Source organism: Oncorhynchus kisutch, linkage group LG6 (genome assembly GCF_002021735.2).
Source record: "Oncorhynchus kisutch isolate 150728-3 linkage group LG6, Okis_V2, whole genome shotgun sequence".
Lineage (NCBI taxonomy): Eukaryota > Metazoa > Chordata > Actinopteri > Salmoniformes > Salmonidae > Oncorhynchus > Oncorhynchus kisutch.
The window spans coordinates 70444438-70470806 of record NC_034179.2 but is presented as its reverse complement, the minus strand read 5'-3'; the positions used below and the strand labels follow the sequence as shown (position 1 = coordinate 70470806).

General features: G+C 44.3%; 1 protein-coding gene across 5 annotated transcripts; it reads right to left on the bottom strand.

The window, feature by feature from the left end:
* Nucleotides 1–2055: 2055 nt before the first annotated feature.
* Nucleotides 2056–24296, bottom strand: LOC109893326 (V-type proton ATPase 116 kDa subunit a-like). 5 transcript variants are annotated; one of them, XM_031827323.1, is made up of 22 exons: nucleotides 24167–24296; nucleotides 22492–22665; nucleotides 20466–20544; nucleotides 20251–20348; nucleotides 20006–20146; nucleotides 19227–19309; nucleotides 18055–18181; nucleotides 17712–17794; nucleotides 17488–17581; nucleotides 14788–15000; nucleotides 13555–13705; nucleotides 13040–13179; nucleotides 12350–12519; nucleotides 12145–12235; nucleotides 11874–11992; nucleotides 11417–11633; nucleotides 11170–11277; nucleotides 10962–11072; nucleotides 9154–9171; nucleotides 8478–8595; nucleotides 8174–8345; nucleotides 2056–3159 (listed from the first exon to the last, which is right to left on the bottom strand). In XM_031827323.1, the coding sequence occupies exons 2-22, from the start codon at nucleotides 22606–22608 to the stop codon at nucleotides 3066–3068; spliced, it is 2544 nt and encodes an 847-aa protein (XP_031683183.1). In that variant the 5' UTR covers nucleotides 22609–22665; nucleotides 24167–24296; the 3' UTR covers nucleotides 2056–3065. The 5 variants fall into 5 exon arrangements, with proteins under 5 accessions (XP_031683183.1, XP_031683185.1, XP_031683184.1 ...); XM_031827325.1 differs by having other exon boundaries at nucleotides 20018–20146; XM_031827324.1 differs by having other exon boundaries at nucleotides 22492–22661; nucleotides 24167–24258.
* Between the last annotated feature and the right edge of the window lie 2073 nt (nucleotides 24297–26369).

The window sequence follows — 26369 nt, the reverse complement described above, 5'->3', positions numbered from 1 at the left end:
CTTCACCTCTAAGAACCTTGTGGTTGGCTGAGCACTGGGGTTGTCACCTCCAAGGTTCATTGGCCCCAATTGTGGGAGGGAAGAAAAAGTGCCGACCTAAAGAAAAGCATATGATCGATCGAATTCCGAGTCACAGATTGTGGTAAACAAAAACAAAAAGCTTCCGTAAGCCTGTCAAGAGGATGTTAAAGGGGTGTTAGAATCAGAATAATGAGTTTAGCAAGGTACACAATGTTCCAATTCCATGCTGGAGTACACTGCCGTCCCTATAGACCTGTGTACTGTACACACAGGCCACACACACAGAGACAGGCAGTGTACAGTACACACAAGTGTCTAAAAATAGACTGTGCAAATAATGTTATTCAACAGAATACTGGGGGGGTGATACCTACCACAGAGCTGTGACTGTGCACATATTTGTACCTAATTGATTATCACATCTTGAGCCTGTAAGTCCCTATATCTTACTGTACCTGGATCATTGGATGTGAAGAGATTTGAGAATCAGAGGCAGTACAATTACAACAGCTGTAAAAGCGTATTTTAACCCAGTAGAAATCTCTTGTAACCATACTAGAAAAAGAACATTCCAAAGGAGATTATTTGTGGTCAGTTAAAAAACACTGTGTATATTTTAATTTGGTAAAGGAGAAAAATAAACTCATCCTTAGAAACATGACCAACGGGGGTGATGTAAACACAGTGGAGATTCTAGGCCTCTTACGCAAGCCAGCTCTTACTGCTTATCCATGACATGCTGGGAAATAAGTTGTAAAAAAAAAGTACACTAAATAAACAACTATTATTACTCTGTGCTGTTATGACAGATGGGGGGCCTAGTGTCAAGGGCCCTAGAAAACAAATATTGTCAGGAGAAGAACACAGTGTTCCCTCGTCTGAGGACTACTGTTTAAAAGGGCCCTTTAAAGTAACGCATAGATCAGAACCACACTAGCCTAGCCTCAGGGCCACACCATGTAGACAGAGACCCCATAGATATAGTTCAATAGAGGAGCCCCTCGATATGTCTTCCCTTGTCCTTGTTATTCCTTGAGATAAACCAGGTCAGGTTTAATTATGGGATTTTGGGGGGGGTGGGGTTCTATTTTCATGCTGTCTTCCACAGGATAAAGAGGGTCAATGTGACTCTGAGCTAGCTGTGCAACAGGAGAAATATCTAGTGTGCACTTAAGATGTTTGGAGAAATAATATAACACAATCCCCTGCCATTATAAATCTTAAATCAGGTCAATCCATTATGCAATGAAAAGTGGTTTACTATAAGAAAATACCTATTATGTGAGAGCGGATGAGTACCTTGATGTGCTACAGTAAGTGCCCAGCCGTTTCTGGACTCATTTCCTCTGGTTAGCACGGAGCTTTAAGATATCACATTCCAGTACACATGTAGAGCAGGTCATTCAAATAATTGATGTGTCACGGAGACATTTTAGCTGATGTTAAGACCTTTTTACACATATCGGATTCTGGTAGGACAGCCAAGGAAAAGTTCCCTTACGGTGCAAATGAAGTTTCCTTCCATTGACAGCTAGTTTTGAAGAACAGAGCACTGTCTACTAAATAACATTTACCTTACTTGAATGATTCAAGGGAATAAGCTTTTACAGTGAGAATGTGTTTGGCTGCTTGATCAGTGATAACTCCAGTCCAATAGCTCCCTCATGGGGACTGCTGAGAAACTAGACACGGATGTTGAAAACCATACCTGCACTACACTCAGTAACCACCAGAAAGTGCCCTTGGCTTGGTTGTTGTCATCCCTGTATTCATATAGCCTGTGCTAAAACTGAAACTTTGGCTAAGACCTTGACGTTTGTGACTGTATATCGAAAGCATGCATAATGCATGAACCATTTGCCATACTACCCCCCAAAAAAGTGTGGTGCTAGCATTCAATATATTATTATCCACTTAACAGCATTTTACACCCTTAAACACTCAAAACCCAACACTAATTTACTTGATCTGTTAACTGCTCACCTGAAACGTGTGACCCTCCACCAATCCCAGCCAGAAGAATTGTAAAACGTGTTTGTTTAACTAGCTTTTTCCTGTTTAATGACAAACACATACAGACAGATTCTCAATGCAACCACCATCATATACAGATTTAGTTGATGTCAATACACAGATCCCCTTTACATATTCCTGTTGTGTGGTTTGTCCTTCCCTCTCCCCTCACACGGGCCTACACTCACGGTGTAAACACTTAATTAGACAGGTGTGGAACAAAAACTAATCAACACACAATGACCAATAATCTCATAGTCACAGATTATCACAGAAAATCCAGCTACTTTCTACACTTTGAAATACTCCACACTAATGTGACAGACCGGTTACCCATGGTTCACTGCACATCACAGATATGTAGTCCAAAACAGTGCAGTCAGTATAGAACACATCAGGTCAAAACGGCAGAAAATGATAGGACGTGTCAAGATCTACCTCTGATACTTGAGATTCAATTCACTGCGTCGCATAAAGAAGAGTCATTGTATGGTAGAAAGCAATCCCTTTAGACTTTTTTTTTTCAGTAGAGGTCTGTCTGATTTTATGTGCTGCAGAGAATGTGTGGGTGAACATTGTGTATTAATATGAGCAGCGACGTGAGAGGGAGAGGGAGACCTCCAGCCTTTACTGGAGCCTGGTGTCATTTTCTCTACTGTATCAATGACAATCTGTAGAATAACTAAATTTTAGACTACCGGAAAGCTAGTCCTCGTTTACAATGATCAGAAGTGCAATTTTCATAGGGAGGTTCAAACACATCATTGGACAGGTTTCACAACAACAAAACACATTAAATAATTTATCGAACAAACAAAACAATCACGGCACCAGGATATGAAATACAGATGTGATTAACTTCAGATGTTCAGAAAGAGCTATTTTACCCAAGATCCTGACAAGCCAGCTCAGAGTTAATCACACAGGTTCCTGTGGCAACGCCCAGGGTGGGTGGAGTCTACCTTACACCAACATCACATTGGCTGTCAAGAGGAACAGGGAGGTTTTTGGAGCAGTGGTCAGGACAGTGTTCAGTCCTCAAACCTTCCCTCCAGAATGCTTTCAAAGGTGAACGGGAGGAACTTGAAGCCTTGGCCAACGTAGAACTTATTCTGGAATTCCACCCTAGAGAGAACAAGAGAGGCGACAGTTAACATCAGGCCTATTACAATAAGAACCATCAATCAATGCAAAGATCAATGCTGCACAGACATACTAGTCTAGCACCATCAACGGTTATACAAAGATCTTTTGAAAGTAAGTCTGAGGAGTCCCTTTAAACTAGAGTTTCTTTGAGGTGCAATATTAGGTAGCCCTTAATGATTGTATCAAGCCAAAGCCAGATGGAGATGATGGCAAGATGACCCCTGCTCTCCATTCCATAACCTCCCTGTGTAACCCACTTTGTATCATACCCACGTTAAGGCTTAGACCTGGTCCTCAGAAGCGAAACACAACCCTCTTTCCATCTCCCCATTTATAAAATCTCCCTGCAAACTAACGGCTGGATAACCTTTCAATGGAGGAAGCAGACATGCTCGTCATTCCTCCCTATGTCTAGAGGTAGATGTTCATCTGGGTAGGCTGGGGCTCTAGAATATTCCACTAGAATATGCTTACAGGAGAAAGTAAAACTTTCACGGCATTATGTTTGACGTAGTCAACTAGCACTACTTTCCTTCAGAACATTTAAGGCAAAGAAACAAAGAAAAGTGATAGGCTTTGTGTTTCTATGAATCTGAGATAGTAATTTCTCCCTAGACTGAAAACCGATTTACAGTGAGCTCCAATAGTATTGGGATAGTGACAAATGTTGATGTTTTGGCTCTGCACGAGAGGTCGACCGATTATGATTTTTTCAACGCCGATACAGATTATTGGAGGACCAAAAAAGCCGATACCAATTAACACTTTTTTAAAACTTAATATAAATACATCAATACAATCAATTTAGCCTCAAATAAATAATGAAAAATGTTCAATTTGTTTTAAATAATACAAAAACAAAGTGTTGGGGAAGAAAGTAAAAGTGCAATACGTGCCATGTAAGAAAGCTAACGTTTAAGTTCCTTGCTCAGAACATGAGAACATATGAAAGCTGGTGGTTCCTTTTAACATGAGTCTTCAATATTCCCAGGTAAGAAGTTTTAGGTTGTAGTTATTATAGGACTATTTCTCTCTATAGCATTTGTATTTCATTAACTTTGACTATTGAATGTTCTTATATGCACTTTAGTATTGTCAGTGTAACAGTATAGCTTCCGTCCCTCTCCTTGATCCTCCCTGGGCTCGAACCAGGAACACAACAGCCACCCTCGAAGCAGTGTTACCCATGCAGAGCAAGGGGAACAACTACTCCCAAGTCTCAGAGAGAGTGATGTTTGAAACGCTATTAGCGAGCACCCCGCTAACTAGCCATTTCACTTCGGTTACACCAGCCTCATCTCGGGAGTTGATGGGCTTGAAGTCATAAACAGCATAATGCTTGACGCACAAAGAAGAGCTGCTGGCAAAACGCATGAAAGTGCTGTTTGAATGAATGTTTACGAGCCTGCTGCTTTCTACCACTGCTCAGTCAGATACTTGTATGCTCAGTCAGATTATATGCAACGCAGGACACACTAGATAAACTAGTAATATCATCAACCATGTGTAGTTAACTAGTGATTATGATTGATAGATTTTTTTTTTTTTATAAGTTTAATGCTAGCTAGCAACTTACCTTGGCTTACTGCATTCACGTAACAGGTAGTCTCCTCGTGGAGTGCAACAAGAGGCAGGTGGTTATAGCGTTGGACTAGTTAAGTGTAAGGTTGCAAGATTGGATCCCCCGAGCTGACACGGTGAAAATCTGTCGTTCTGCCCCTGAACAAGGCAGTTAAACCACCATTCCTAGGCCGTCATTGAAAGGAAGAATGTGTTCTTAACTGACTTGCCTAGTTAAAGATTAAATAAAGGCTATTTCCGATTGTTATGAAAACTTGAAATCGGCCCTAATTAATCGGCCATTCTGATTAATCGATCAACCTCTACTCTGCACTCCAGCATTTGAGTTGAAATGATACACAAATGTCATACCCTCCACAAAACGCTAACTTCCCCTGTTATTGTGTGAGGCTAGCATGTCTTGGGGGTATGATATTTGTGCGTCTAACTTTCTCCATCATCATCATTCACAATTATCCGTAACTATGGTAGCATCCACATTAATGTAGAAGTGTTTAGAAACATATTATATTCTTATTAGCAATAAAAGTGATTACAAAACCATTTATTTCTATTGGGCACAAAATAATCTGAAACAACCAAAACAAACAGCAAATGCATCCAACAAGCTTGATGTAGTCATTGTGTACCAGGAATATGGGTCCAAACGTTTGACTAGTTTAATACACAGGTGGATTTGTCCCAATACTTTTGGTCCCCTAAAATGGGGGGGGGGGCTATGTACAAAAAGTGCTGTAATTTCTAAAGCGTTTCACCTGATATGGATGAAAATACCCTAAAATTAAAGCTGACATTTTGCACTTTAACTACAGTCATTGTATCCTTTCAAATCCAAAGAGCTAGAGTACAGAATCAGTATTTGATTGAAGCTACAATGTCAGAATCTAAAATATACCAAGAAGTGTTTAAGGGATGACTCCTCTCTCAGCTACTGGAGGAATCGCTCTGGCTGGATCAAATGGTTTTGAAATAGGAGCAAGTGCATATGCATGTTGGCCACAGCTAGATAAACATTTACTACTGCTATACATTCAACAGATGCCTGACATTACCGTGGCAGTTCGAAATCAAATTTACAACTGTGTTAGTGGCCACTAAGAAAAAGAAGTTAAAAAAAAAAGAAGTTATTTAGAAGGCCTCATGTCCTATTTGCCCTTCAGTGAGAGTGGAGCATTAGATTCCAATGTGCTGGGTAAATACAGTGATGAGGGTCTGTGTCAGTGCTGTGAGAGGGTGCCAGTGCATGATCCCTTCCAGTTCAACAGGGCTGTTCTGAGACACCAGAAGTTTCTCCATGATGGAAAGCATCTCACACACACAATCCACTGCTTTATGGGATGCAGAGATGGCCAGGAAAGAGCTGGAGGTGAGAGCTGGATAACCACAGCTCCCAGTAGCACCGGTCTGCTTAATACCAGTGGGACGGAGAGACAGGCCCTGTTTCCATTGAGACGCACACGGTTGAGGGCTCAGACGATTCCCCGAGAAACTAGAGCTAAAACGTCTATTACCATAGTTTCACCAGCAGGGGGAGCTACAGGGCTGAGCCACACCTCCATGCCCTCTGACAGAGGAGGAAACAACTGAAGACATGCTCCTTCCTTCACAGGGTCTACAGACAATCATGGATTACAAAAAGTAAACCAGCCCCGTCGTGGACGTCTTGCCTCCAAAAAAAATTAACTTCTTTGCGTGCTTTGAGGACAATACAGTGCCACCAACGTGGCCCGCAACCAAGGACTGTGGGCTCTCCTTCTCCGTGGCCAACATGAGTAAAACATTTTTTTTAAAGTGTTAACCCTCACAAGGCTGCCGGCCTAGACGACATCCCTAGTTACGTTCTCAGAGCATGCGCAGACCAGCTGGCTGGAGTCTTTACAGACAAACTCTTCTACCCTACCGGTCACCCTAGAACCACTTCAATTTGCTTACCGCCCCATTAGGTCCACAGACGATGCAATCGCCATCCAACTGCCCTATCCCATCTTGACAAGAATACCTATGTAAGAATGCTGCTCATTGACTACAGCTCAGCATTTAACACCATAGTACCCTCCAAACTCGTCAACCCTGTGCAACTGGGTCCTGGACTTCCTGATGGGCCACCCCTAGGTGGTGAAGGTAGAAAACAACATCTCCATTTCGTGATCCTCAACACTGGGGCCCCACAAGGGTGCGTTCTCAGCCCTCTCATGTACTCCCTGTTCACCCACGACTGCATGGCCAGGCACACCTCCAAGCCAATCATCAAGTTTGCAGATGACACAACAGTGGTAGGTTTGATAACCAAAAACGATGAGACAGCCTACAGGGAGGAGGTGAAGGCCCTCGGAGTGTGGTGTCAGGAAAATAACCTCTCACTCAATGTCAGCAAAACAAAAGAGATGATCGTGGACTTCAGGAAACAGCAGAGGGAGCACCCCCATATCCACATCAACGGGACAGCAGTGGAGAAGGTGGAAGGTTTTAAGCTCCTCGGTGTACACATCACAGACAAACTGAAATGGTCCTCTTATGCAGGTGAAGAAGGAGCAACAGCGCCTCTTCAACCTCAGGAGGCTAGGGGGAAAAATGCTGTTTGTCACCGAAAACCCTCAACTTTTTTTTCGAGCATCCTGTCGGGCTGTATCACTGCCTGGTATGGCAACTGCACCGCCCACAACCGCAGGGCTCTCCAGAGGGTGGTGCGGTCTGCACAATGCGTCACCGGGGGCAACCTACCTGCCCACCAACAGCACCCGATGTCACAGGAAGGCAATAAAGATCATCAAGGACAACAACTGTTCACACCACTACCATCCAGAAGGAGAGGTCAGTACAGGTGCATCAAAACTGGGACCGAGAGACTGAAAAACAGCTTCTATCTCAAGGGCATCAGATTGTTAAACAGCCATCACTAACACAGAGAGGCAGCTGCCTACCTACAGACTTGATATTGGCCACTTTAATAACTGGAGCACTAGTCACTTTAATAATGCCACTAAGAACGTTTACATATCTTGCATTACATCTCATATGTATATACTGTGTTCTACACTATTCTATCTACTGCATCTTAGCCGCTCTGTCACCGATCATCCATATATTTTATATATTCTCATCCCATTCCTTTACTAGATTGTGTGTATTAGGTTTTGTTGTGGAATCGTTAGATATTACCTGTTAGATACTGCTAGATCTAGAAGCAGAAGCATTTCACTACACTCACAATAACATCTGCTAACCATGTATATGTGATCAATAAAATGTGATTTGACCCAAGTCAATGAGGACTCCAGACTAGCAGAAGATGGAGCCCTCCACAGCTTACAGTAGCTGTTAAGTGCAGGGAAGGTTCTAGAGACCTTAGTTTGAGACTCCTCAGACTGAACAAACATGTTGTCTATGTGCAAGAGATCAGTGTGTCTCTCACCAATGCAGACGCAGTGCGTGCAGGAAGGCAGACAGGCCCTCCATGATGAGCAGGATGCAGACAGTGAGCACGGCAAAGGCCCCGAAGATGATGGACAGGGCAACGAAACCCCCAAAGCTCCTGGAGGACAGGCCAAGGTGCATCACCATGGTCCACAGAACCTCTGACAGCTCTGTTGGATCACAGAGGAAGAGAAGGAAATCAACAGTTTTTCTGTACCCTTTCAAAGAGAAACCAAAAAGTGAGACGCAGCGAGAGAACATGAGAGAGAGAGAGAGAGAGAGAGAGAGATTTATGTACTCACGTGCGTGGGCCAGGCTGAGGGCCCATAGGCGTAGGTAGGAAGCTGTGTTGGAGATGCAGCCCAGACAGTATTCTATGGTGTGGATGGCCTGGTGCACAGCCACGTCCCCAAAGTTAAACTGGAGGAGGGAGAGAGAGAACACACACCCAGTATGAACCGCTAGGTGACAAGGACACAACAGTACAGGGACCGGGAGACCGGTCCAAATGAGGTCCGGGGCATTCTCTAACGACAGTAAAGTTCATGGCTAAACGGTACCACATTGAGGAAGACATTCACCAGATTAAAACAGCTCCAGAAACAGCAGCCTGACCCACTAGTCAGACCTCTGTAGCAGAGGTCTCCCAAGAAGCTCCTTCCTTACAACCCATGAACCAGACAAATGAGGAGCTCTGCAGGATATGCCGTGCTGGTAATGGTAGTACCACCTCATGATCGTGGCAGACAGGAAGTACTACTAGTCTCAGTGTGCGGCTGCGCGTTAGAAGAATCCCTTGAACACCCAGAGACAGCAAAAACTCAGACCACACACACACAGTCAACAGCCTCAGGGGACAGAACACACACATGTAGGACAGAGATGCACACGATCACACACGATCACACACAAGCAGAGGCATAGAGAGACTAGCAAGACATGCGCTTTGGGTAAGGGGGGGGTGAGTGCTTGGCTTACCACTTCCTCCTCGGTGGCCTTGAAAGCGATTGACAACGAGTTAGGTTTGTTAGTGACAGGTGACAGGACAAAAGAACACAGTGATGAGAGAAACAAGAGAAAACAATGACATTAAACATACATCTTCCTATAATATACAGAAGGTAATTAGGTGTTGCAGTCATCACAGGCACTGGATCAAAACTACTGACAAAGTTTCTTAAGTGGCTGCATAAAAACATTACGGCACTGGTATCTAGGTGATGCATAGCAATTCCTCCAAAAACATGCATTTGTGCATGCCTAGTACTGTGACAACATTCTACTGTGACATTTCCAGATATATCTATAGGCCTTTGGTCTTTGGCATATTGTTGTTGTGTGTGTTTCTGTGGTTGCTAGGGGAGACATTGATGGGGAATGTAATGACCAATGGGGTTGGTGACCCACTTCTGACAGTGACAGCAGGTGGGACTGGGCTGTTTGGGTTAGACCCTGCTCAGCCATTCAGGAAGGCTGGTTAGAAAAAAGGCTAACTAAAGCTTTAGCCTAGTTAACGGTAGTATAGCAATTTACCATATCGCAGACCAAAGACGGTATTTCCCAAATTAACACAAATTAATGAATTAAGCTCTGTCATTTAGGATTAACACAGTTAGCGTAATTTGGATACTTGACCAGATGACCCGAGCGGTTTATAGGCAGAAATTCATTAAAGGTGGCCTGTTAAACTGAGTTCCTCCATGTTAAAACAGAAATGCTATATTTACTGTGTTAGTTACTTAGCACCCTGCCTGCCTGAACACCTGCTGGCCAGAGGGAGGAGCTGCACAACTCTAAACACAAACGCTGTCTGGTCAGTGAACTGGAAATACACAATGCAATTAATAAATGGCTTGAAACGGATTGCATGGTGATACATGCAACCACTGCAATTCATTCAGCCTTTTGTTAATGAGCCAGAGCTCACATTATCAACATGCGATGTAACACGGCTCTAAAACGTCTTGGAAATGAATACAACATATTAGAATTAAAAGATTTGTTCCAGCACAGCCCCGTCCACTGAATCACGTAGAGATCGCTTCTAGTCCACGGCCATAGAGTTTATAGTGGTTTGGACTGTAGACTAACATTGCTAAATAAAGTAACCTCCAATCAAATCAAATTCCTCTCCACTTCAAAGTCAACAATGAGAGAGGGTAGGAATATGTGTGAGGCGCTTTGAAAGCTGCTCTATAAAGCCTGGGTCCTGGAACCATAAAAGAGCTAACTGTCTGTAAACAGCCATAACCGATTCCTGAGAGCTACAGAAACAAACTGACAGCTTGTCTGGTTTGAAGTTCACAGGAGCCGGTTGTATCGTTTCATATGTTTATCAGAAACTCCTGAAAAGGTGAGGGAGAGAACACAGAACAATCCCACAGACTTGATTCAGTGTTTGCTGTCTAAAAATTAAACTACATTTTTGTAGGTATTACAATATTGCACGTTGAGTAATAAGAGGTGCTGGAGTAGCTTTGTGGTCCGTTTCATTTGCTCATGCCAGATGCCACTTCTATAATGAAGACATATTCTATGCTGCTGTTGGTGAAGCAGGGAATATGAGAGCTCTGGTAATGTAAAGTAAATGGGTTGGGTTTCTATATGTGGCTGATGACTTCATTACTCAAGGTTATTCCATCTGGGCTCAGTCTGGATCATATTGCCTACAGCAGTATCTAATGGAGTCCGCTATTGGGCCAGCATTATAATAGACTACTCTGGTCACATACTTCATATGTGCTAGGCCAACAGAGTGGAGGCTAGGGGGCATCCTGGTTTCTCACTTCATGCTCGTCGTTCTCCGAGTGCTGGGAGAGCTGGTCATGCTGGATGATCTCAGCCTGGTCCTCCGTGGGGCCGTTTCCCACCCGGATCCCTCCAAAGTTCTGGGTGCCCTGGAGGAACAGACAAGAGGACGACAGGGTCACAAACTCTACACTCCAGATCCCAATGGAACAAGTGTGTTTGGGAGGGCAGATGTTACTACAGTACCAAGTTCTTCTTCCAGAGGTACTGTCGCCGCAGAACCAGGGTTTTCACTATCAACATACAGGGAACACACGCCAGGGCTATCAACACCAGCAGCGTCTGAATAACCATCTGTGGAGGGGAAGGACGAGAGAACGAGGGATGTTAGATGCGTATGGGGCGTCACACATTATCCCACCATAAAAAAACATTTGAGCGAGCCATTTTAAAAGGACAGATTGACAGATGAAAGGATGGATGGAATGATCACCTGTCCTCTGTAGAGGGGTTGGTTGGTGGGGTCGTTATAGTTGAACAGGAACATGTTGATGAAAGCGATGAGAAGACTGGGAGCATTTCTGGAGGTGTGAGCGTCATAGGCCAACCACTTATAGAAGACCAGGATGACCAGGTAGCCAAACAGACTGGCCATGAACACAATCTCTGGGATGAAGCCCAGGTAGATGTTCAGGGGTTTCTTGAAATACCTTCAGAAAACAACAAGACATGTTCACCATCAGATAAAATAGTCATGTAGACAGGAAACAAACTGCCATGGTTCCTTAAAAAGTTAGTTTGGGATAAAAAAAAAAATAGGTCAAAAATAAAAAAGCGCCCTACCACTTGTTTTGGTAGACAGCAGAGGGATCAGGATGGGGAAATATAAACCCTTTCAAATTCATAGACAGTGCTCTATATACAAGGACTGTAGCTTAAGCGTGACTCACAGGTGGTTGAAGAGACTGAGAGACACTCCAAACAGCATGTGGATGACACCCAGGATCACTGACATCTTCATCTTGAAGGAGTTGAGGAAGGTCAGCTTGTTGGTGGCGATGTTCCAGATCTGAAGAACACAGTCAAACAGTTATAAGACAATGAAATCAGGATGATAGAAATGTAACATATTACATTTATCAAAATAACACTTTTTTAGCTCACTATCCATCTTTATTGTAAGAGGATTTCAGCTTGTTGTCACAGAGACGGAGAACTCACTGGGTCAATGCCAATGGGGTAAGGTCCATTGAAGACTCCTCTTACTGCAGGGTCCAACTGTAAAACCTTGTTTTCATCAAGTGTCTGAAACCTGAGAACATCAAACATGGCATGAATCATCACTTCACAGAGGGCACTGCCAACAAGGTACAGGAGGTAAACTAATCTAATCCAGACAGTACAAGACCGATAGAGGGATACTTACGACCAGGTGAGGTTGTTAGCGCGGAGGTCGAACATGGGCCTGACACTCCAGCCAGAGCCAAACAGGTTGAGGGACTTGGAGAAGCAGTCGTTGTAGATGATGCCGGTGTAGATCGAGAAGACGCCCATCAGTAGGATGATGTAGCGCCCAGCAAACACCATGCTGAACATCTACACAGACAGGAAGTGATACTGTTTGAATCTAACACCATGTTGAACATCTACACCCGCAGACAGGAAGTGACACGTTACACTGTTAGAATCAAACTATGGCCACGTTCTGTTGCAAAACACTGTAGAACGTTGCAGACAGAAAAAACATAAATCGAGCCGAAGTGATTCCTTATTCTACATGTCAGAGGCATGTTCCAAAATATTTCGTCCTGCTGAATGCGCACCACGCCGAACATCCGCGGAGACCAAAAGTGATACTTTACACACTGTTAGAATCTGGTCTCAGTTACATTTTGTTTTAGCCATAGAGGATTTGGTTATTTATTCACACTCAAAAAGCATCAACTTGAAAGTTAAACTGGCCATCATGATGCCACTACAGTGTTAGGGCCATAGAATCTGTCTAAAGCAGAGAGGTAACCAAGCCCTGTTTAGTTCCCAGTAATGGAGCTAGAGGCTGGATAAGGGGTGAGGGATGGAGCTGATGGGATGATGGCAGGGGTAGTGATCTCCCTACCTCGTTGTCGTTCTTCTGGGCGACCAGGCGGCTCTCTCTCAGGACCAGGTAGAGGGCAGCGCAGGTCATGAGCACCCCGTGGCCCAGGTCCCCAAACATGACAGCGAATAGGAAGGGGAAGGTGATGATGGTGTATGGGGCTGGGGACAGGGAGGGAGGGAATCATGAGCGTACACATTGTGGAATGGGAGAGTGAACCAACCCAAGCTCACACCGACACACGTACCAGTGATACACAACACAGCATGATCGACAGTGAAGGGGTGATAATGGGGGAAATAGACTTGGCACCAGGGGTGAACATTTATCACCTGCTTTGGCACAGTGATCTAGCCAGCTGGATACATAGACATTATGCGAGTTATGAGATCCCTATAAAATAAAATAAAGTCTGCTGCCTATTGAGGTACATGAAACAACAATGCCTATCATTTGAACAATAGGTAGTTGAATGATAAAAGGGGAATAAAGGATAGCGAGAGAGAGAAGAGGTTGATCGTGTCAGATGTGGTTACCTGGGTTCATCTCGCGGTAGTTGCCGATACCGTAGGCGTCTACGATGTTCTGGAAGCCCGAGGTGAACTTGTTGGTCTTGTTGAAGGTGGGCGGGGTCTGCTTAGTCTGCATCCTGTTGAGGATGGAGGGGACGGTAGAACCACTCTTCTCCTGGAGACCAAGACAGAAAGACGGTCAGAGAATGGTCAGGAGGACACAACAATAGAGCTATGTTAACCTCTACAGGGAGTTGAGGTATTCAGCCCTACAAGGCATTGAGAACATCAGGAGTTGTCCTGCTAGCTCAATCACCCATGAACGTGTCTAACAAAGGGATGTTGTATTGTTCCAGCCAGAGTTTGACTGTCAGCTGGCCTGGGATCTCCTCAGCACTCAGGAATGAGAAGAATCCTCCTGCTTTCCCCATTAGTCTGTAGACTGGGCACTGGGACCTTCCATACCGCCATCACTAAAAGCTCTGCAACGTCTTCAATAAATCAGATTAATATGACAGGTTCATATCCACAGCTTGTTTGGAGATCCATCATACTACATGTATCATCTGATCTCCCACACCTGCTGTGTGTGAAAGACAACAGCTTGTCCAAGGGATGGTTCGATGGCTGAGGTAGAAGCAGAATCATTGTGTGTATATTGAGGGCAGTATGTCCCTGTGTTTCTCAACGAGGCACATGGGGTAAAAAAAAAGCCTGGTGGGATAAATGCTGCATGGAGACAATGCTGTGCATGACAGGGTTAAGCCCTTACTGGCATGAACAGGGCAACAGAACAGGACTACAGAAGAGGACAGGACTACAGAAGAGGACAGACAGCATGACGTCCTGATACCGCTGGAATCTAGCCTCATGATGGGTGTAAAATCCTCACATACCCAGCACTCACGCAGTGCCTCTCCATGTCCTGTTAGCACTGTCTCTCAGTCTGGATCTGTTACGACTTAATGGCCTAGCAGAGTCCAGGCATAATGGCCTCAAAGCTGGGTTAACTGGTGACTATGAGGCTCGCTGGTTCGTAATGTCTTAATGCTACGGTGTCCTCCATCAAATGAACTTGACCTAAACAGTATAATAGAAATGTCCCATTAAATAGATATGGAATGAACCCATTCCCACTATTTTCAACCAGAGCCCTATGGACTCTAAAAAGGTAATAGGGTACTATTTGGGACGCAACTTAAAACTTCCTGTACCTCCCCCATGCCTCTAGTCGAGACGGGTGTCCTCTCAACTCACCGTGCCTCTCCGCAGGGCGAACTGGATTGAGTCCATGTCTGACACGGGGCACCACACCTCGGCGATCAGACACTTCTGGGTGACATCGATGTTGCACAGGTTCAGGGTGTGGTAGACCGCCTTCATCTTCCTCACCTTGATGAACCACACCCTGACGGTCTTGGCTGCAGCTTGCAGGACCCGCTGTCTGTGGTCCTCCGTCTGGTTCAGCACCTGTAGCGGGGAGGGAGATCAGGGTTTGAGATATGAAGACAAGATGCAACTAGGATGCTACTGTAGTTGAAACCTTGTGTGGCTGTGGTCAGAACATATCCAGCTGTGTAACTAGCTCAGGTGCTCTGTCCTAGATAGTCTACCGACTGTTCAAGTTTGCATTCAGTTCTCAATTAACACATTCGCACATTTAAACAAAAAAAGGTATGCGCCTAACTAAACTGACCTCAATTGGAAAACAGATGCAGGCCTAGATGTAGGCCAGGGTCAGAGACTGTGGAATCATGACAATCCTCTAGTAGTTTCCACTCAAAGCTGGAATTGTGTGGGGAGTGGCATTGGTCTACATAGCGTGCCTTCCCTACATGCCCAGAACAGCAAGTGCTGTTGCAATGAATCATGTTCCGCTTCTTATTTGTGGAGGTGGTTCACATTAATAGAAGGCTTTGCTGGACAGTGTGCACTATGTGATCAAGTTTGATAAGGGGTTATATCAGACCCAGTGTAGCAGGGTTTCCCGTAAGAGCCGGCGGAGGCGTTCTCAGGTATGCAGCACTGACTCATATCAAGTTAATGTCTTATGATCAGCGGATTGCTAACATGCCGCTACCCTACACCCACTCTCGCCCACGTTGTCGAAACCCTCTCACACCCACAAACACACACTGTTCACTCCCAAACTAGCGGGCCTGGCATTTCCCCTCCACCCTCGCCCTTCTCTCTTGTCGACGACTATCCCGCCCCCGTAGCGACGGGCATAACAGTGGACCCTCAAACAGCGAGGCAAGCATTCCCAGGCACTTACTGGCAATGAGAGGATGTTAACATTTCTGGCAGACAGGGGGCCTGCCAAACGTAATGCAGAGTCTCTCACGCTCTGTCCACACTGGGGTCTGTAACTAATCCTGAACCACAGAGATTCTCAACACACACCACTGAAACACACACAAACCACTGGGCATATGTCTATCAGAGAGAAGTGCATTGTGAGTGATTTTTATTTTTTATATATTTTGTAAACTTCACGCTAAGCCCATTCCTGAGAATGTGAGTAGTAAATGTGGTCACTATGTGAGTGTGGGTGGTGTGGGTGGCTAATTGGCTGAACTCGGTGTAAACCACCCTGATGATCAGCTGGTTTCCCATATGCAAGGCGAGTGAGGGTTCCTCCTAGCCAAACAAGGAAAGGATGCCTCCTGTCCATCCAAGTGCAAACCGTCTGCGCCACCAGACTACGTAGGGCTTTGGAGCAGAACTGGGTATTCCTAGAGGGAGTATTGAGTTTCTCTTCGTATAGGGATTGTGTTGCACCATACACTGCTGCTGTTCCATGGAGGGCTAAACTGAAGTTCTGTCTGTGTGGGCTGGACTTCTAAAGACCACAGCTCACATGTTGCTCAACAGCTGCAAAAAAACAGAAAACACTGAGACAGGCATTGTTCCTGGGTCACCTGACACAGTTGGCACAAGGAGACAGGGTGTTAGACACTGGATTATAATACCAAAGAGGTGGTGTTTGTGTTGGGATTGGCCTTCACTCCCAGTCCCGTGCCTGTTTTTGCCCCGTTTTAGAGCGGTGAATCACTGTGCCAGGTTTAGAGGTGCTCTTCCAAAGGCAGGCCAGAGGCAGATCCAGTTCAGCCACCTCATGGGCCTGGCACGGCACGAGTGACAACCGTTTCTGACCTCTCCCTGTAGCTTTTTCACACCCAGCTCCACCCAGCCCATTGATGCCGACGCCCACTACCGCCGAAGAGGTTGAGTGAGTCAAACACTGAAGCCAGAACGTTTGAGATATGAACACGGCAAACAGACAGAAGTTAACTCAATTTGAAGGCCTCCCTAATGTGATCAACAAACATATCCTCTGTGGTTTTGTGTGATAGATAAAATATCTATTACTGCAACACTGCTGGGGGAACTAATCTGGTATCAGTCTTTCCCTCCACTTCATCATAATTTGGCTGAGGGCTTGATGGCTCAATACAGAGGAAATGGCAGAAAGAGGAACTGAAACTTCCGCAGACATTGAAGCAGCAAGACGCAGAGCAAGAATCCTGACTACGCAAAAGTCTAACGTTAGCAGAAAGTTAAATAATGGTCTATCCAAAAAGCACATCAAAAGATGACTCATGTCATGTTGAAAAATAGAAAGAAGGTTTCTTTCCTCAAACTAATGACTAAAAACACCTTTGAGTTAGCCACATACCTTATGTGGTTACCTACCACTCCCCTCCACCACAGCCTCTGGCAGCTGAGTATACAGTTACAGGCAAAACAGATCACTGATCAGAAGCCATGATTGAGCCCAGATCAAGTTCACAATGAAAACAGATGAAATATTGAGGAACTAATCACTTGAAAATGTAAGGATCTGTTAGATTTAATTTATGTAACAAGACATGATGTAAATATGTGTTTGTTTTGGCTGGCTAGCTGACTGTGTGGACTCCCTGTCTGTGTTACAATAGGCCAGGCAGGTCGTACCATCTGCAGGTCATCGATACGGGTGGCCACCCCTGCAGCCATCTCCTTCCTCTCCTGGGGGGTCTCTGGACAGGGGTACAGTGACGCTCGGAACCTGAGAGGTGAAGGAGAGAGGGGTTGATCAACCCAGAGTGCCTGGAGCAAAACAGAAAACCAATTACAACATTCCTCTGTCTAGATTAGTTAGCTTTTCTTGAATTTCTCAACCAATCATAGCCCCTTACCCTTCACATATCTTCTTAACCCGAGTCTTCAGCTGATCTCCTTGGAAGAATATGATAAAGACAGACTTATAGACCTGGTCACCCTGTAGGGGAAACATATCAACAGGAGTTAAGTGAAGAGGAGACTAAACATTGCCTTATAGAGCAGAAATATCACTATCATAAAGAGTATGGGTGAGAGCATGAATAAGGAGATCAATGGCACTCATATGACAATCACAATGTCACCAAGTGGTCATGGTACAACAGTATACCACTGAATAGGTCACACAGAATCCTGTACAGTTTTTGTTCCCCTAAGCCCTCCAGATGATTATACTAGTATCAGTGAACAGTTACTGACCGTGGCAGGGTCCTCCAGTGAGTCTTCAATGTCTGCCTGCCTCAGGAACACGTTACCACGGCAAACCCTCCACAGCATCCTCTCAAACGTAGGGATGCGCTCCCTGCTGATCACCCCAGCAACAAACCTACGGGAGGACGATAAGGCATGGATCAGCATTTATAGTAGAATAGCTACAAAATGCATCTCATCTCAAAATAAGGTGTTTGATATTTGCAATGAGTCAGGTCCCTAAATGGCAGCTCAAGTTGGAGCTGATCCAAGATCAGTCCCTAATGCAATGGCATTACAGAATTAAACCTGGGCACATAAGGACAGAGGTCATTGATTTTGTTTGTTCACACTGGTGATGGGAGCACTACTGATGAAAACATCCTCTCTGGATAGTGGTGGATATAGGAATGGGAGCTGAGGGCATGGGAGTCATGGAGGAGCATCAAACAGACATCAGATGGGAAGCCCTAGGGCCTTGGGGCACTGCATCCGTACCAAGCAATCCATTAAAAAATGTGCGCTAAACTTTGCCACAACCACAGTATTGAGCCATTTTAGTTACGGTTTTCTGAGAATTATTTTTTCACCCCATTTTCTGTTGAAATTGTCCCCGATTTGCTTACACTTTGACATTTAATCAAATCTATTTTCTTTGCCTCTGTCTGCAAATAGATGACAAACTTTCATGTCCCCCTCTTCTAGAATGCATGTGTCCACATATCAATTGTGTTGCTGGTGTTTGCATGCTATGTAAACTGCTTATCATCAGTCTGTGATTTGTCTATCTGCTCACTCTGTCCACTACTGAAGACAGAACCCTGATAAACAGAGCTACATCTTACTGCCAGGCAACAGGCTAGAGTGGTAGCACCTGTAGTAGTACTGGCCTCTTATCAACCATTAGGAAACAATTGTCCACCGATACGGACAGGGCATGTGGGCTGTCAGCTTAGGGACTGAATACGCAGAGAGACACAGAGCACCGCCGCACACACTCCGTCAAGTGACCTTAGTGGCCCAACTAATCTGACAGCCTGAGCTTGTGTGGGCCAAACCATTTAGGTGTTACACTGACCGACTCCACCTCCAGGAAGTAATGTAATGACAGTCTTTTCATTGACCTTTAAGTCTTGAGGAGATGGCTAATGCATCCTTAATAGAGTGGACCAAGCACTCACCCCAGTCTGAGAGGAGGACGGGTCCCTGCTTCAGCGGGATCCATCAGGGTCGACGACTCCTCCAGCAGGTTGGGGTCCTCCATCTGCAGCGGGGTGGAGAGAATGACAACCATTACATTTAGACCAAGATATTTTCAGCCAATTAGACATATGATAAAAGAGCATTAGAAATGCATCCCTGTTTTCAGGAACAACTGGCTTGCTTTGTTGGGGAACTATTTACACCCTGGGAAGGTTTGACAGTTCAGTGGGCAGGAGCATGATATTGAACACAGGCCAGGCTCTTCATAAAACATAGCAAACAGCTAGCTAGGGTTTATATGAACAGTAAATTATTGGCAAAAAAGGCTATACATTCAGCTGAATGATTTACCCCCATGCAACCTCATAAGCGCTTGTAAAATAGGTGATAACATTCTAAGTTCAAGTAGCTTTGCTTGCAAACTCGGTGGAGTGGAGTTGATGCAGGTCAAAAGTACAGACAGTAGGTAGTCTCGTCTCTGTCATATGTGAATGATTATCTGTGTATGGCGTATTACTCTGCTATGTAACCTAGGTGCATCTTTAAACTTGAATAACTGGTCTGGGGTTGGGGATGTAATTACCAAACCATTATAAATACACAAGCCTTATGCTACCATATACTGTACAAAGGATGCAGACATCTGACCCATACTAAGTTAACATAATCCTATGATTCACTATGAAGTCTGCAAGGGGCCTAGTCAGTAAGGCAGGCACAGAAACGCTGTGAATATATAGTGAATTGGTTTGTGTACAGTGGAGTTGACCTCATCGAAGAATTGCTGGGTGCGGCGCAGGATATGCTTGAGCTCCGTCAATTCTAGGAAGTTCTTCTTCAGGGCCTCCTGGTTGGTGTTGATCTCCTTCAGCTCATTCTCCAGCTTCTCAAAAGTGGCCTATAGAGACAAGAGGGTGATGGGGGAGTTAGTGAGCTGGGGACATGGTGAGTTGAGCACTTTGTAACCAGAGTGTATTCTTAGCGAGAACGGAGTGAAGCTACCTCCAGGTCAATCATGTCCCTAGGGAGGGGGACCTCTGGGTTCTCTCCCGTATCCACCATTGGAATGTTGGCTTTCTTGATCTCCTTCTCCACAAACCCTGTGAGAGAGCGAGATGAATGGGTCTGAGTGGGGATAACTAATAGCAGTGATACTGTTGTAAATATGGGGGAGTATAATGAGTGAAGCAATGGGTTAAACACTTGAGCTCACTCACGAAGTTTGCGGTCCATCTCCTCACATCGACGCACTTCATTGACAAACTTGCGCTGAAACACGTTCACGTCTGGGTTCAACTGTAATGCAAACATACAAACTATTCAAAACCTTTTGCCATCGCAGGGATAAAAATGCCTTCAATCCATTTGCCATTATCTGTCATATACAACTAGAGACAAACATTGTGTTGTAACACTAAGATGCATTCAAAGAAATTGTAGCTTAGGCTACTTCTATAAAAATGCAATAACTTATCCAGGAAACCTCAGAGCGAAAACAGCATTGCTAATATCTTCTGAAAACAGCTAACAAGTAGCCGCACTATCATTTGATCTTATGAATGAGAGGTAATACAACCAAATAAAGGGTATAATAACAACATACTGGGTACAACAGCTGGTCCCTTTCAGTGTTTCCCATAGGATTTCTTTCAGAACATGTGGCAACGTTGGTGTGGGGAATGGGGAGAATGTCCTTATGCTGGGGCAGTCTGGGGGCATGCACACCCGTGAGTTTTTTGGGGGAGAACGACTGAGAAATTCACTTCTGGTGACTTTTTTTAAAAGGACATTTTACGGCAAAATGCATTGAAGTTCAATTATGTTGACACCATCTAAAATATAATTTCCCTTTAAAAGCACTATAGCCTAACTGACGCAGCATAGCAGCTTCAAATACATTGGCTGAAACATGGCATTGCCCATCTGTATTTACCTAATTGAAAAACACCTAGGACTCAATGAGTCAAATGCTACAAATATACACTGAGTGTACAAAACATTAGGATCACCTGTTCTTTCCATGACACTGACCAGGTGAATGCTAATGCCTTATTAATGCCACCTGTTAAATACACATCAATCAGTGTAGAGATGAAGTGGAGGAGACAGGCTAAAGTAGGGACAATTGACTATGTATGTGTGCAATTCAAAGGTTGAAATATTTGAGTGCCTTTGAATGGGGTATGGTAGTAAGCGCCAGCTGCACCTGTTTTAGTGTCAAGAACTGCAACGCTGCGGAGTGTTTCACGCTCAACAATTTCCCGTGTGCATCAAGACTGGTCCACCACCCAAAGGACATCGAGCCAACGTCACACAACTGTGGGACGCATTGGATTCAACATTGCTCAGCATCCCTGTGGAACGCTTGACACCTTGTAGAGTCCATGCCCCAACGAATTGAGGCTGTTCAGAGGGGAAAATGGGCTGCAACTCAATATTAGGAAGGTGTTCCTAATGTTTTGTACACTAACTCCAGGGTTTTTTCTGGAACAAAATGGGGCTTAGGTGGTGAGTGTGGACGTGGTCAGTAGCGCCATCTCCAACAGAACATTTGAGGCCCTCTTGGCTACAGAGACAAGTTTTCCTGCAATTCTACACATTTTGCAATGTTCTTATGCTATCGGAGTGATACAAAAATTTAAATTAATGGGGGTGCCATGGCTTTTTCCCCCTTTTTCTCTTAGAAATTCACTTTTATTTTGGTGATTGTTAGTTCTCAAATATGATCTTATAAAAAAAAAAATTGATCCATTATATGGATTTTATGTTTTATGTCATTTATGTTTAAATTAAAACATTGTCTCATCCCAAAAATGTATAATAATATTTTTGGGGGGAGTGGCGGCAACGATTTAGCAGCGGCGGCCCGCTGCTGCTCAATGAATATGGGAAACACTGCCTTAGTTTTCCCCCACACCATATGATCCCAGGAGGGATGTCATGTGTGAGCTTTCCCATGCTCAGCCTAAAGGGTCAGCTACGGGCACATGATAAAATGCTGCAGACGCCAAGGTATGTGCTTTCACAACCATCTGAATGATACGATATTACTACAACAGACTACCATATTCATCTACCTCCTTCCTGAGTTTGTCCTTTGTTAACAGCCATACATTACACTGCTCTAGACCTATATAGCCTGAAGATGGATTGACAGACAGAATAGCACTCAAAATAAGAAAGGAGAGATAATAAGCATAGTCTAGCTCTAGAGCATCACAATGAGGAGCCTGGACGACTCACATCACGGAATTGCACCATTCCAATCTCTCCCAATTCGCTGACACAGCAGTAGGCAGACTCTGATTGGAGGTAGAGCTGGGCCAGAGTCATCTCCTCACTTCTGAAGAGTTCCCCCATGATGGCGTAGTGTGGTGCACCTGCTCAGTGATCAATGGGATCCTCCTGGATATCTAGCTAGGGTCAAAAAGATTGAAAACATCACCTGCACAGTAAACAGGAGAAGCTGAGTTTCACCAGAAGGAATGAGCCTCCAATGTTTTCAGAAAGACAGCCAACTCTGAGAATACATAGGCCTACATTGCCAAAGGAGTTCCCTTGTGTGGTTTCCTTTCATAATACAATAGCCTTAACTTTTTTATTTGAAGTGTAATTTCAGAGAAAAAGATTTTGGCATAGACCTGCACCACCTTCTAAATGTGTGTTGTAAGGATGACCCTAATTGTACAGCAGTAATAAACATTCTGTATTAGTGATGGTTTATACTTAAGCGAGGAGCAGGCATGTATCAGAAAAAAAATCGAACATCTAGCACCCATAATCTTTGCAGGAATTCAGTTTGGCTCATTAGTCATTATTTTGTCATGAAACTGGGGAGCCACTCTTCAAGAACCATAATACATGTAAAAGTACCATCATATATGTGACAGTACGATCCTCATTTAGTTTAATCTCACAATAGGCCCCCTATCTAATTTTGTACAATCAATGACAGATTTTCGAGCCAAGCCTTTGAGTTTCTCAGTCTAGGGTGCAAAATGACTCAGGACAGACAACAGGTTCACACTATACTCATTAAAAGTAAATTAAACACACATTCATATGTTCTTGAAGTGCAAATGCCTCGAGTGCCATAACAGGTTTAGCTAGCTAGCTGTGGATTAAACCGTATCATGTGATTTGCCAGTCAAGCAGGATTACATCGTCAATATCAACACTAACTACAACGGTTGAACAACTAGTGGGGATACATTTAGCAAACTATATAATTGAAGTCCATGAAAGAGGGTCTCTTTAGTAGGGTCACTGCTTGTTTAGCATATCTGCATGACCAGTTTTTGTCTGCATCCTTGACAGCTCGAGTCAGGCAGTGAGTCTGATCTAACGTTAGTGTTTGTGTGTTTTGACAGTTGCTACTCGTTAACTAACCGTTAGTTAACGTTACATAAGAACAAAGCAGTTCGCTATAAAATTCGGTAGCCGGCGGTACAGTTAATTGTCACCGTATATCGACGATATGACAAATAATTGTACCGCTGGCTAACTGGCTAATTTAGCTACCTAACAAACATTAATAGCAAGCTAGCTAGTTAGCCAGGACGCAGGCGAAGCACTTGTTGGACCTCAAACTTTCTGGTAACGTACGCTGGCTAACGTTGTTCAGCAAAAACAACAATGTTATATTAAAGTACAAAATTACTAGCTAACGTTCTTACTCGACTGACACTCAGGTTATTTGGCTATTTGACCTCTCTTGGCAGAAATCTAACTAATCTTAAATCATAGCTAGCATAGCAAGTTAAACCTAGCTACGGTAACCGGATAACGTTATAGCGAGCTACTGTGCGGTGAATGTTACTGAATCATCCGTAACGTTTGCTTTACTAGCTACAGTGGGATATATATTGGAAACAATGCTGATATTGAACAAGTAATACTGTCACCAAACATGTCTTACTATTGTTGTAGCTAGCTACTAGTCTCCCGTTCCCGGCTCCCAGTTTTCAACGCTGTTCCACACACAGCGCTCAACGAAATATCAGCTGATCAGAGGCTTGGCTACTGTGCTTCACGTCACCCATGCATAATATTGATGATCATGATGATGCACCCCTCAACTCATATAAAGATAACATTTAATTATTGGCATTCACGTTCAAATGTGTTATTTATCAGACGCTCTTATCCAGAGCGACATAAAGGAGCAATTAGGTTTAAATGTCTTTCTTAGGGGCACAATGACAGATTTTTCACGTAGTTGGCTCGAGGATTCAAACTAGCGACCTTCGGTTACTGCCCCAACTCTGTTAACCGCTATGCTACCTTCCAATTAAACTTGTCCAAGCAACAGATCTGGGTGCAGACCCGCCAACTCCAAATCCGAAGGATAAAACATAGTGACTTCAGAAAGTATTCCTACCCCTTGACTGGGACTGGTGCACTTCACAAAATAGATGGCATCATGAGGGGGGTGCAACTATGTGGATATATTGAAGCAACATCTCCAGACATAAGTGAACTGTACTTGTATGTGTGGGGTTCAGAGGTGATGAGGTCGTCATTCAAAAATCATGTAAACCCTATCATTGCACACAGAGTGAGTCCATGCAACTTATGTCACTTGTTAAGCACATTTGTTTCTCCTGAACTTATTCAGGCTTGCCATAACAAAGGGGTTGAATACTTATTGACTCAAGACATCTTTCATTCATTTCTAAAAATGTCTAAAAACATAATCCTACATTATATGGTATTGTGTGTAGGCCAGGGACAACCAAAAAAATCCAAATGTATTACATTTTAAATTCAGGCTGTAACACAACAAAATGTGGAAAAAGACAATTGGTGTGAATACTTTCTGAAGGCACTGTATCTGACCATGAAGCAGAGGTTTGTGGCAAACGGAGCCATATATTTATTCTAAGTATATAGCTCTGGGGGCAACTATACCAACACCTAGTAGTGTCTGTGATTGTGATGTGGCCCTCAATTGAGTAAGTGCACTTAGAAGACTAGATACTGACATATTGTTGGTGGTTGAAGATATCCCTCTAGTGGTGTGGGGGCTGTGCTTTGGCAAAGTGGGTGGGGTTATATCCTTCCTGTTTGGCCCTGTCCGGGGGTGTCCTCGGATGGGGCCACAGTGTCTCCTGACCCCTCCTGTCTCAGCCTCCAGTATTTATGCTGCAGTAGTTTATGTGTCGGGGGGCTGGGGTCAGTTTGTTATATCTGGAGTACTTCTCCTGTCCTATTCGGTGTCCTGTGTGAATCTAAGTGTGCGTTCTCTAATTCTCTCCTTCTCTCTTTCTTTCTCTCTCTCGGAGGACCTGAGCCCTAGGACCATGCCCCAGGACTACCTGACATGATGACTCCTTGCTGTCCCCAGTCCACCTGGCCATGCTGCTGCTCCAGTTTCAACTTCCACCTGACTGTGCTGCTGCTCTAGTTTCAACTGTTCTGCCTTATTATTATTCGACCATGCTGGTCATTTATGAACATTTGAACATCTTGGCCATGTTCTGTTATAATCTCCACCCGGCACAGCCAGAAGAGGACTGGCCACCCCACATAGCCTGGTTCCTCTCTAGGTTTCTTCCTAGGTATTGGCCTTTCTAGGGAGTTTTTCCTAGCCACCGTGCTTCTACACCTGCATTGCTTGCTGTTTGGGGTTTTAGGCTGGGTTTCTGTACAGCACTTTGAGATATCAGCTGATGTACGAAGGGCTATATAAATACATTTGATTTGATTTGACTTGATATTTCCTTTTCTCTTTCAACAGCTTGTTGCTAGTGTGTGTAGATGGGCCTGTCCTGTGTGAGTAAGTTGGTCTCCGGTGTGCCCATACATGTGAGATTGCTGGCCTGCCTAATTGTGACTGGTCCAAAAATTTACCATGAACCCTGTAATGAAGAAAATGCATATTTGGAAACAGGAATGGCCATAAATGTAAAGTTGAGTGACTGACTAGCATTGACCTGACAAGAATGTGTTAGCTTACTGTCATTGGAATTGATTGCTGAAAAATGACAGTGTGCAACTTCACAACGTGGAGGGCCCATGAAGACAATATGCCCTCTGCTGGAGATCCAAACAACAGTGTAAATCACCATACTTTTCATCCTCTTTATGCAAGACATGTAGGATCCCAAGAAAGAGAGTCC